This window comes from Falco rusticolus, chromosome 1, assembly GCF_015220075.1.
Source record: "Falco rusticolus isolate bFalRus1 chromosome 1, bFalRus1.pri, whole genome shotgun sequence".
Lineage (NCBI taxonomy): Eukaryota > Metazoa > Chordata > Aves > Falconiformes > Falconidae > Falco > Falco rusticolus.
The window spans coordinates 29,730,406-29,742,649 of record NC_051187.1 but is presented as its reverse complement, the minus strand read 5'-3'; the positions used below and the strand labels follow the sequence as shown (position 1 = coordinate 29,742,649).

The 12,244-nt window shown below is 40.7% G+C and overlaps 1 protein-coding gene across 4 annotated transcripts in view; it reads left to right on the top strand.

Annotated features, from left to right (window-relative positions):
- The window catches only part of AACS (acetoacetyl-CoA synthetase), a 45,522-nt gene that overhangs the window by 7,094 nt on the left and 26,184 nt on the right, over window positions 1-12,244 (top strand). For 3 of the 4 annotated variants that reach the window (XM_037375322.1, XM_037375325.1, XM_037375324.1), the window contains 2 exons: window positions 2,730-2,850; window positions 5,841-5,954. In XM_037375322.1, the coding sequence (XP_037231219.1) occupies window positions 2,730-2,850; window positions 5,841-5,954 (235 nt within the window). The remainder of the gene's footprint in view (window positions 1-2,729; window positions 2,851-5,840; window positions 5,955-12,244) is intronic. The other variant, XM_037375323.1, reaches the window with a different exon arrangement.

The window sequence follows — 12,244 nt, the reverse complement described above, 5'->3', positions numbered from 1 at the left end:
AAACAGTTTATACTCCCACAGGTCATTCCAAGAAAGCCAATAAAACCTTGTATATGTATAAAATACAAGAAGCCAGTGTTTTATTTAAACTTAGTAAAGTTTTTAAGTGTTTGTAGACATGCTCATGTCACTCTGCAGCATTTGACATCCATGTCACTTCTTTTAAAAGAAGTACTGCAAGTACTTGCAGTATAGAAAGCTAGATTGGCACGGCAGCATTGGTGGTGTTACGTCAAGTAGCTGTTCATATGAAATGCCTTAAAACTTTCAACTTTCTGCTACGAGAAGCTGTTATTCCTGTGGAGGGAGTGTTTTCTGGTATTGTCTGCTCTCTAGCTTTTCATGAGGCATGCTGTTTTGCTGCTCTTGCTCTTCAGGTGATACAGAACCTCATATGTACCACCGTAAGGCAAGGATTATCTGTCTCGTGGTAAGGGTGAGATTCATTCTCGAAGGTATAGTCTCTGCTTAGGGTAAGCACAGTCGCTGGGGCATGACAATGCATGGTTCTAGCGCAGCTAGCAAACCACTTCAGTGAGGGAAAATGCAGTAGAGGTGTGGACAGGCGATATTGCTAATATGATGCTTTTTTGTAGCTGCTGAGGTTTGGGAAGTAGTCACTGATGAGCTGCTATGAAAAGCAATTGTAGAACAGGAGCTGGTGGTGTGGGAGTACAGCTGATAGTTGGCATGTTCACCTAACCACACAGATGGGCCTTGTGTGCTTCAGTGCTGCTGTGGGTGGGAGTACAGCCTTACTCATTAAAGGAGGAGTGCAGTCAGCAGCACTGTAGACTGCACTCTTTCCCTGTACTTGCTGAGCGTTTGGGACTGTATGAAGTGAAAGATTTGTTGCAAAGCTCTGCATTTTTACAAGCCTGCTAGAACTGAGGTCTTCCAGTAAAAATGAGAAGACCTTCAGTTTCTGTTGCTTGCTGAGACCTTGCCTCTAAGGGAGAGATCAGGTTGTTTGTGTAACAGAGTACCACTACCAAAGGGATTGGGCTTAACGAGGAGTCATGGGTGTTAATGGAGTAGAAAATGATGGAGCATCAAGTATAGGAGTCCAGCACCTTATGCTAGCGGAGCTCTTTGAAGGGGTGGTGTTCCTCTTCAGGCAAAAATAGAATTGTATTAGAACTTGTCCTGGAAAATGTTGGAAACATTCTGCTTGCTTTTCTTCAAGCTGAGGAAGTTGGGAATGAGTCACTTTTCAAGAGTGGACTCTAATTACTGCAGTAATACATGCTGGTATAAAACAATATTTCTGTAGCCAGAGTTGATAAACTATAAATGTTATAAGTCAGTTCTAGGCAATCGTTACAAGCAGAGAAATCTGCTTGAGTTCCCATTTTTAGAAAATTCACTTCAAGTGAAAGTAGTAGAGTACCTCACGTGAGCTTTAAGTTCTCTTCTACAAATTCAGGATTGCCGATGGTAATAAACACACTGCGTGTCTGAAAGCACAACAATATTAGGTTTTCTGGAATGGGAAGCATTTTGAGTTCTGCCTGGCTTTCAGAAGAGCTGTTTACTTGGTCCAAAAGAATGCTGTTTCTGGCGATGCATGTGCAGTCCATGAGAGAACCTGAGGGTATAAACGGAAGCTTTCAAAAATACAACTGTAGACTAGTCAATTTTAAGATAAGAAAATTCATGTGCTGCTGGGCAGTTGAATCTCTAAACAGTGGGGCATTTTGGAAAGAATTTACCTAACTTTGTGGCTAATGCTAAGGGGCTCTTTACCTATCACTGTTTTGAAAGGTATAGTCTTAACTGTGACTTAACAAGGGGTCATTTAATATTTTGAGGCTTGATTAGTTCAGGATGGGGGAGGCTGTTTCAGCTGAACATGGCTTTTGCGACTTTTCATTAACGTGTTTCAATTCTTTGTGTGTCTTAGGGCTAAGACATAAGTGGGGAATTCCTTAATGTGGGCTTATTAGGTTGAACCATCTTTTTAGAAAATGGCAAGTGAAGGCTGGTAGAAATGCGTGCAGTCAGTTTGTGGTACAGTATTTCTTGGGTGTGGAGGTTAGTTGCGGTCCTTCTTCTGCACTCTGGACGAAGCTGTGGAGTACTTAAATGTTTACGACAACTGAATCCTAAAAAAAAATAAATTAAAAAAAAATCAGAAAATTAACTAAAAAGTTCAAGCTTTTTATTCTGTGTTTGACTATACATTTCCCTTACTTGGTCTAGGGTTAATTTGAATTACCCTTGTCTGAGTTCCTGCTGTTGGACTCTGTACCTTGTGACTCATGCTGGGGAGGAATGGGTACTCGCACCTTCCCAGGTTTGGTTTTCGTAAGGGGGAGGCTGGGTGGTGTGGCCTGCTAGGGAGCTGCAACACACTGTAGCTCAGTCCCTGGTTGGGATGTTTCCAGAGGCAAAGCCCTGGTGTGCACTGTGGTTTGTGTGTGTCTTGTGGTCTGGATGTAGTCATAGTGGTTTGCTTCCCTCTGTGTATTTAAGGCTGGTCCAAAGGTAGGACTGTCAGCAAGGAACTGTTTCTAGTTTTATTGTAATGATGTCTTTGCTTGTGACAGTTGACGAGTAACTAATCCTTCCAAGCCTGTAGTGTCTGTTTGCCATCTGTAAGCTGGGAAAAATGATTCTTGCCTGGTGGAGTGTATGAAGAGCTTGGAATTAATGAGCTGATTTCTGTACAATGCTCTGAAAAAGAAATTACATTGCAGTTTTCCGCTAATACGTTATTTTATTTTCAGGTGGTTGATACATCCAAAAGTATTGCAGATGTCCCGGAATGGTTTAAAGGCAGCCGTCTGAACTATGCAGAAAATCTTCTGAAGCACAAGGACAATGACAAGATTGCACTGTATGCAGCAAGTAAGAAAAAATTAATGGCTTATAGTTGTAGTTCACTGGACTAGGCCTTAAAACAGCTCTCCTTTTTATGAGTCCTGGAAATAAACTGGCTTGGGTGAGGAGGAAAAGAGGAAAATGAAGTCAGGAACTCTGCAGAATCTACAGTACAGCTCTGCAAAAACCCAGCAAAACATGCTCTGGGACTATAGATAGTTCTGCAGGTTTATGGCAAATTAAAGTTGTCTTAGAATGTGCTTGAATTCGTTTAGGTAGTGGAGATCATGCTGCGTTCAGCATCACTCTATTTGAGCTATTACTTCACACTTGTTATAAACACCTGCCTAATGCCTGCCTTCAGCAAGCCTTTTGGCACTGTTACTTGATATTGCCTTTCCCACTCTCTTACTATGCCTTTTTTTCTTGCGAATGCTCAGGACTACATGGGGCGTAGGTAGGAATTAACTCTTCTTACCGTGTTGTCAACAGCAAGGAAAGTTATATGAATGGGAGACTCGGAATTTTGCTTTTCTGGAACACTGCAGCTCAGTCTTATTTTTTTTTGCTGTGCTGGAGAAGATTTAAGTCTGGTAAAATCTGGACGTACTCCGTGCTGAGGGTGGTGATACTAAGACAGTGTCCCTTCCCTGTGTTTGCTGACTTTGGTAACTTAAACACGATTCTAATCTCTGTTTGATGGGATTAGCTTCTATGCGGGTGAGTGAGTGCTTCCCTAGGGAGTTGTATTCTGAGCTTCCCTTCTGCTGGACCTAATCCTTATCGTAAGACCAAGCAGTGATGCTTCTTAATAGCTCAACAATAAACAACGAACTCCTGCAGCTCATGAGGAGAGAAAATTACGCAGAACTATGGATTGATTGTGTAGGCGTTAGAAGTCTTGGATTCTGATTTCTGATGCATAGGGATCAGGTTTTGAATTACATGTGTTAGTGCTGTTCAGATAGCTGTTCAGAAACAATATGAGACAACAGAACAGTCTTCTGTAAGCTTACTGCTGGAGAAGAAATACTTATCACTTGCATTTTACTGTATAGAGGTATTGGAAGAAACCTCTCTGATCCTATGTATGTGTATATAAATGTAAAATCATCACCTACCAGTTCAGAGAGAATGGGAAAATCTGTGACCCAGTTCTGGTGTAGTAAGAATGGATCTGGTGAAGCCTGGCGGAAATGAGGCTGGTGACAGAAAGCTGGCTTCGAAGTGATGGACTCATTGCTTTCAAATTTTGATATCATTAGAAAAGCTGCTTATGCATTATTTGATGGAGAAAAAAATCAGTGTAGTACATCTGTGCGACAGCTGGAAGCCAAACACTAATTATAAGCTAGCTCTAAATGTGTATAGAATTTATGCAATTGATTTGTTGATGTTAAAAGCCAAACATGCAACTTGAGAAAGTGGAGTTAAACACTTTCAGTTCAAATTATTGAAGGAATTATTATCAACTGAGTGAATTATTTGGTTTGACATGTGATTGCTTTGTCCCTGTAGATCTTGTTTCTTGTTAGGAAGTAAGGGTGTACCACAGACTCAGTTTTGTGTCCCAGTCACAGGTGGTAATACCAAAAGGAGCAAAATTATTTTCCAGTTGAATACTGTATCAGTGCTGGAGTGAATACATTTACTTCTGTGGTGAACAGACTTCCACCTGCATTTCTTTTCGTGACCTTCTACTGTATTTAATCTTCTTAAGATCTCTTAAGTCTGAGTATTTTTTGTTCACCCATTGCTGCTAGGTCAGAGTGGTGTTTTGGGAACCTGTTGGGTTCGTGTGTTCATTAGGGGGGATGCTGTGGGAGCAATGTGTGTGTAACAGAGCACAGGAATGTAAATGTAACTTGCCTGAACAATTTCACTTGTCACTGGCTCCCACTCTGAATCTCTTATTTGTGACTCCCTTCTCCTGGAGGCTTTAATAATGGAGCAAGATCAGAGTCCTGTTTCTTGTGGTTCTATGGGAACATGGAAGCTGTCAGCAGTCCCTGTTTGGCTTATGAACTACATGTTAACTGACTTTTGTGTTTCCCATCACAACCTGCTCTCTTGTTCTGTGTAAGTCCAGGCTTACTGGGATGGAAGTTTAAGAAGGCAAAAGAGGAAAAAAAATACGGTTCCCAGCTTAAGGAAATCAGACTGATGGTAGCTGGACTGCAAGGACCTGATGTACCCAGGCCATGCAGTATGCTTTTGTTGACAGCCTTGGCACATGTGTTTTAGTAAGTGCTGGATACAGGAAACAGGCCACCTGGTTTGCAGGACTCTCACTGAGGAAGTACAGGAAGGGACCTTTAAGATGACAGACTGCCATTCATAACATTTAGATTTGTTCCTTTTGTTTCACAAGTGATTTAGTAACAGCTTATGTGACATCTGACATTCAGTACAAAAATGGAAACACCCTGCAGATCTTTTCCAGAGATAAATGGAGTCCAGTTTAGTGTATTTGCTTTGTGGTATGTGGGCAAATGCGGATGTTTAAAAAGCATATATTGAAAGTCAGACCTTAGTAACTCTATGTGCATGATTTTGAAATCAACAGTGACTTGCTCTAATGAAACTGAAAGTTGGCACCTTAATGCTGCTTCCTAGACCTGATGAGACAACTGAGTGAAAAAAGGGAAAATGGGGTGGTTGTTTCCATGTTAGAAAGTAGCCTTTGTGAGTGCCATCTGTTTATGATAAATGCACTTTGAGAATATATCTTTCTGCAGTGAATAGTTTGCTTTTTGGCAGCTGTACATTCCTGTCTTTAAAAATGTCTTCATATCTACTGAATGAATACTACTGATTAATCCTTGATTCCCATTAAAAAGAAAAGCTTGGTACAGTGCAAGAGGAACTTGAAAAGCAAAAAGTATAATTATTAGTGGAAACTCTTTTCCTAAAATTGCTTTGTATTCTTTTTCTTCCAGAATCAGTTGTTTGTACTAGACTCTATTTATGCCGCAGTGCATAATTTCTGACTGGTTGTTTTAATCCTCTTTCCTCAGAGGAAGGCAAAGAAGAAATCTTGAAAGTTACTTTTGAAGAACTGAGACAAGCTGTAGCACTGTATGCTGCAGCCATGAGGAAGATGGGGGTGAAAGTAGGAGATAGAGTTGTGGGTGAGTAACTTTTTTTTTTTTAAAAAAGAACAGAAGATGAAACTTTCCTCAAGTATGCAAGTGAGTAGTCAGGGTTATAGAAACATGAATATGAAATGCTATTTCACAGAGGCATTCTGAAGAAAAAGCTCTTAGGCTGCTATATTTAAATTTGTATGAAATACACTTCTAGAGGGAAGGATCCAGGATTAGCCTGCAAGTTCTGTAGCACTGGAGGGGGAAGGAAAATAACCTCATTCATAGCTTCACTAAGGTCTGCTTCATAAGCATGCCGTGGAAGCCAAAGTGATGGAGCCTGTGCATCTAGCGGAGCCTTGACTCACAAGGTCTGGCAAATTCACTTGGGGGCAGTCTTGGGAATTACGGTCCCAGGTCGGTGGTTGTGGTGCCAGCTGGCAGTTACTGGCCCTACAGCCCCAGGTAAAATGGTGCACTGAGTTGAACTTCTTGAGGAATGAACTTATACTACCTTCTGCCACCAGTGCTTGGGGAGTAGTGTTTTCCAGAATGGTGGTAGTGAGCAGTGACTTTTCAAGTCGCATCAGTGCAGAGATTAGTAGTTAGAACCCTGTGATCTTTTCAGCACCTCACAATCTTATGGAGTAGTATTTCCTGTCATAAGAATGTCATGTGGATTTTTCTATGTAAATGACACTTTTGTCCTGTGAACAGCTTGTAGAGTATACAGCCCAGACACAGAACGGAGTTACTCGGGCTGGCCTCAGTCCATTTATTTCTAAACTGCTGATTTTGATCTCCCAGCTGAGCAGCTTCATCTGTCCTTCATGTGCTATGTAACATGGGCTCTTTAGTTTTGTCAGCGCAGTGCAAGTCAAAACTGCAGTACCTTGAAGCTCCTTGACTCCTACCTGGTATTTCTGCTGATGTGCATATTCATCTTACTACTGGAATTGCATGTTCTTTGAGCAATACTTGGCCATTATCCAGAGTAAGTGTAAATTCTTCTATGATGCAAACCCAAAGTGGTGAAACTACTTGATTTATGTTCTGCACATTACAAACCAGAACTCAAAGCTGTGTCTTCAAAACCAGAAGGGTATACATTGCTATTTTTTAAACCCACAAATGTGACTTTTGAATGTTAAAATATACTTGAGAGCTCATACTTCGTGTATATGGTATGAGCATTCTATGGAACTGGTAATTGAAGATTTAATTATCACAGCTGGTGGCTTGGTTTTTTACATAGAATTAGAGCTATATCCTTAATTGGGTATGAACCATCCAGCAAAATCAGGAAGGTCTGTCAGAATGAAGACTAGGATGCTCTAATTCTGTCTGTTTTCAGTCTTAACACAGTCATGTTCATACCTGACACCTGTTGAGGAGCAACAGCCTCTGCCTGAAACCAAAGTAATGAATAGGAAAAACTCACTCTCTACAAAGTTTGAATATTTAGAACTTAAGTGTAGTGTTTCGTAATACCTGTCCTCTGATGCATACATAAAATACTAAGTGAGTTGTATGTGTTTTAAAAAGTTGTCCCAAAGACATTGCCAAAACAGTATGTAGTTATGCATAGAACTGGAAACTTGGACATCATGAAACCAATCAAAGTCCTGGTCAGTTTTTTCTTGATGCCTATTAATGCTTTCTGTAAATGTGTTGTCATTGTGAAGCACAGCAAATGCTTTTTTTTTTGACTTTCACAGTGAAATTTTTCCTGATATGTACAAAAATTCAAATGCTCTTTTTAGACTGCTTGTGGGGATTTAATATGCTGTTCCTTATTGTTATGAGTAAAAGTCATAATGGAGCTGAAAACAGTTCTTCCACATGTATTGCAAGTTATGCTAAACTGAAGGATCAAATCTCATGTGTTAAGCGGCAAAAAGGGTGCTCTGTACTGGTTTCAGATCCCACGATATGATGAAATGTGGAAGACTGATGGGCAGTTCAGAAGAGTGATTACTGGATGTGTTTTCATATTTTATGTGAATGGAAAGTGTGTGTGTGAACACACTATGGTGGGGGAGGACAGCAGCTGTAAACTTGATGAGTAGCAACAGCTGTAGCTTTGGTGTGTTCCTGCAAGTAGAAACCTGCTGTTCTTTGCTCCTGTCCTAATTCTCAGGTTAAGGTCCACTTAGACTCTACATATTGGTGTCCGATGCTAAGTGACAGATTTTTAATCGCTGCAAAGAAAATACTGCTCACTAGGGTGACAGATATAATACTAATGTTAAGTACAATCAGGTGCAGTCACTTTTAATAGGAACATACATTCTGAATTAAAAGAATTTTATCTCAGTGAGGTGGTTTTGTGTATTGAAGTGCAAATTAAAGTCCCATTAGCAACCTGGTTATCGATGCTAGAACTCTTCTAATTAAAACCAGTTAGAAGTACTATGTTTGGGAAAAGACAACATGATGCTCTCATTTTGGGCTCATCTTGTGAGCTGTTCTTAGTAAGGTATACCATGCAGGGGAAGCATGCTCTGTAGCTGCAGAAAATGTGCTATTGAAATAGCTGTAGTCAGTGGTGCTAATAATTAGGCTGCTAATACTGTTATAATTTTAATAAGTTTCTTCTAGTTAATTACTATTTTGCTTAGCACAACTGGGGGCTGGCTGACTCTTGAGTTTTGTTGTTTTGGCAGCTTGTTCACCTCTTATTGAAATTAAAAAGCATAGCTGATACTTTAAACAAACAAGATTGTATGAATAAAATAGTATGCTTTAGATACTGCTTGTTTGTGTAGGTTTTTTACAAGCTTGCAGAAGGTAGCAGTTCCAAGTTTCTGTTCAGAATTCATCATCAATGTCAGGGCTTCCTTCCACAGAAAGGGTAGGATTTTAACTGTGCACTTTGCCCCATTCTTGGGAGAGAAAGTGTGTGTGGTGGCTCCAATGGGAAGCCTGGAAGGATTTTTAGTGATTGCAAGAGGAGGCACAAATTGCGCTCTCTAGCTAGCTGGTGGTGTTACTGTTATTTAAACAAACAAAACATCCCCCAAAACAAGCAAACGAGAAAGGAAGCAAATCCATTGAAAATTCAATGGAAAACACTATTTAGATCCCAGCTCCTTGATTCTCTGGAGTTGAGCTCCCATCACTTGAGTAAGCTGCAGCTCTGTTTCTTCCCTTCGCCTTTCTGTGCATTTCCTGAGCACAAGTTGCCTGTTTGGCACTTGCACAGCAGAGACCAGTCTGACCAGCTGCTGTAGGTACCAAGTGTCCCTGCTGGGCCCCTTGTGCTGAAGCTACTGAAATGCCCATCTTTATGAGCAGTTACAGCTGATTTGTGGGAGCAGGCTTGCATTGCACTTGGGGTCCTTACAAAGCCCTGTACTTCTGATAACAGAAAAGAATAATGAGTCTAGGCAACCTCTTTGTTTTCCTAAAATCATGACAAGTTTTTGGGCTCAGGTAGAGCTTTTTAAATTACCTGGAGTCTTTGTGTGCTATTTCTCTCCCATACCACTTTTTTCCACTCTGTCCTCTTACCCTGGCTGGTGAGAGACTCTTTCCTTGTAATCTTCAGTCAGATGAACCTGTATAAGCTCCTGTCAGTTGGGCTGTTGTGCAGTTCCGCCTCCATCCCTTCCCCTGGTGCCCCCAGCCCTAGACTCCTGACTGACAGATTGCTTTGCCTTGGGCTGCAGCCTAGGGAGGCTTCCCTGTGAAAGAAATCTGATGGGGTTTTTAACAGCAATCCAGCTCTCTAGATATAGGCATGTTTAAAACTGGGTCTCAACTCCTTTCGTATGTTTTGCTCCTATGCCAGAGGATATTGACTGTCTTTGGAAGAGCTAAACTGTAACGCTGCAGAGGTTGAGGCTGTGGGCATTTCTCCAAATTTTAAATAGAAGGAAAATACTAATTTCGTTATAGCTACCTAACGTGTAGTCAGCCTGCCAGGTTCTGATGCCCTTTGCAGCCACTTTCTCTTAAAATCACTTAAAATCTTGAGCTGTTAGAATTGTATACAAGACTACTAACATGGTTTTCTTCTTGTGAATTTCACTTCCATGCTTTACAGCCTCTGAGACAAGACTGTTTTAACTTTTCATTATATTTAACGTATCCCCTAATTTTTTTCAATACAATTTATGGTTGCATCATGACAGTAATAGTGTGTTTAAGTTGGAGGTGGGTGAATGTGGGTGGAGAAGCAGCAATGTCAGCACTCTTCCAGCTTGATTTCATCCTAGTCTTCCCTTTCCATCACCAAGGAGATAGCATGTAATAGTAAACATAACTGAAGCAGATCTGTGGTGAAACATGCCTCTTCTTCTAAAGATGTAGGATCTTCAGAAAAGTGTCTTCACTGAAAGGGTTGTCAAGCACTGGAACAGGCTGCCCAGGGAGGCAGTGGAGTCACCATCCCTGGAAGCATTCAAAAAACATGTAGACGTGGTGTTTCGAGGCATGGTGTAGTGGTGGACTTGGCAGCCCTAGGTTAACAGTTGGGCTTGATGATCTTAAAGGTCTTTTCTAATCCAAAAGATTCCATGATTCTATGTCTTGCAATACTGTCACTGATGCCTGAACAGTTGGAAGAGACAGATACAATACCTAATGCAAGCTACGCAGATCCACATGTGAAGTACTCCTGGTGTCCCACTGACAGTCTGTTTGGCAGATAACAATGACTGCAGTACGAATAAAATAGAACTGGGAGTATCTGTGTTTTTCATCTCTGGATAGGTTGCTTCTATTATATCCCTGTAGCTGGCTTTGTTCTATTACAAGTCAGCAGTTAAAAACAAACTAATCTTCCCGGTGTGTTCACACACAAAAAAATCCTTGACAAAACATCAATGAATTACATTGTTTAAAGCTGGCATTTTATCTATAGTAACTGTATTAGCCCTAGTTGCTTACGTGGGTTTTAAAGCTAGCTTTGTAAGAAGATTAGCATGTTACTCATAGCCTCAGGCCACACTAACATTAGATAGGATGACCACTTTAAAAGCCTACAGGAGTATGAAATGCTGTATTAACATAAAGAGAAACTGGAAGTCTGGTCATTGAATTGTTTCTTCTGTTTCAGTGCTGCTGTAGATCAGTAGTATGAGCCATGGAGAAGATACTTCAGTAGCAGCTCCCTGATTTCCTTCCTCTTGATGCATTCTTTCAAGGCTCAGAGCTAAATTGTTGATGTAGGGTCCAAGTTTAGGTTTTTTTCTTCTAATTCAGATGGCTATGAATGTTCGGATGCCTCTGAGTACACATTTAATCTACTTCATGAAGGCATTAGATGATGCCAGGGAATGTGTTCTCAGCACTCTGAGAAATGAGACTTTTGATGTAGCTTCCAGCATGATTATACCAGAAATTTTGTACTACAGTTTTCACGTGCTCTGTTGGTAAAGTACTGTAGTGTAAATGAACAAGTCTACATTTAATCTTAGTGTATGCTAGATTAAGTAAATAGTGACTGACAGAAAATGCTGTACTGAGCAGATCAGGCTCTAAGTGCCTCTTAAAATAATACAAAAAATCCATACAGTGTTTTTAAGATACCACTTGTCCTGCTTAAAGATTTGTCACAAGCTTTATGTCACAGTGAAGCTTTTATTTCTTCATCCTTATGGAAATTGTATACATGCTTAGGAGTTGGGAGGAGTGCTACTAGGACCCTTGGTATGGGTTCCCACCTCCTGTGTTTTGAGCCCTCTATTCAATTGCTTTGTAGTTCACCCAGAGAAGGTATGAAGATCCTCCTCTTTCTAGTAACAGAAGGTAGCTTCTACCTTTCTTACCAACTTAAGATACTTTCCTACCAACTTAAGATACAGAGAGAGAGAGAGAGAGAGATGTACTTTCTGTAGACTTGGCCTGTGTTGACAAATGCTAGTTTTGATCCTTAGCTGAAATACCATATCAAGGAACATGGAGGCTCTAGTTAAATGGATGAACAAACATAGGAGTATTCAGACTAGCTGTACCATTACTCTTCTGTAGTACTGAGCTTCAGTACATAGGTGACTCTTGTGTCACCCCTGATGTGAATGCAGCTAAAAAAGCTGGTTTTTTGATCCTCTTTGCCAGCAACGTTCCTGTTTACCAAGTTTTAGACACTTACGACCTGTGTCAGCCTACTGAATGCTTTGAGGCGTCAGTTGATATCTCAAGGGACACAGTCAAATGGTAGGGACTCTTACCTACATGACAGTTGGTGTAACGGGTTTGCAGAATCTCTGATGTGAGAAAGGGAGAAATTGTTTTTATTTCTGAGAATCCACTCCTAGTCTGAAAAGCTGACAGGAGGAATAGTTTGTGTCATTTAGAGTTGGGAGCTGTTGAGAGAAAAGCAACACGAG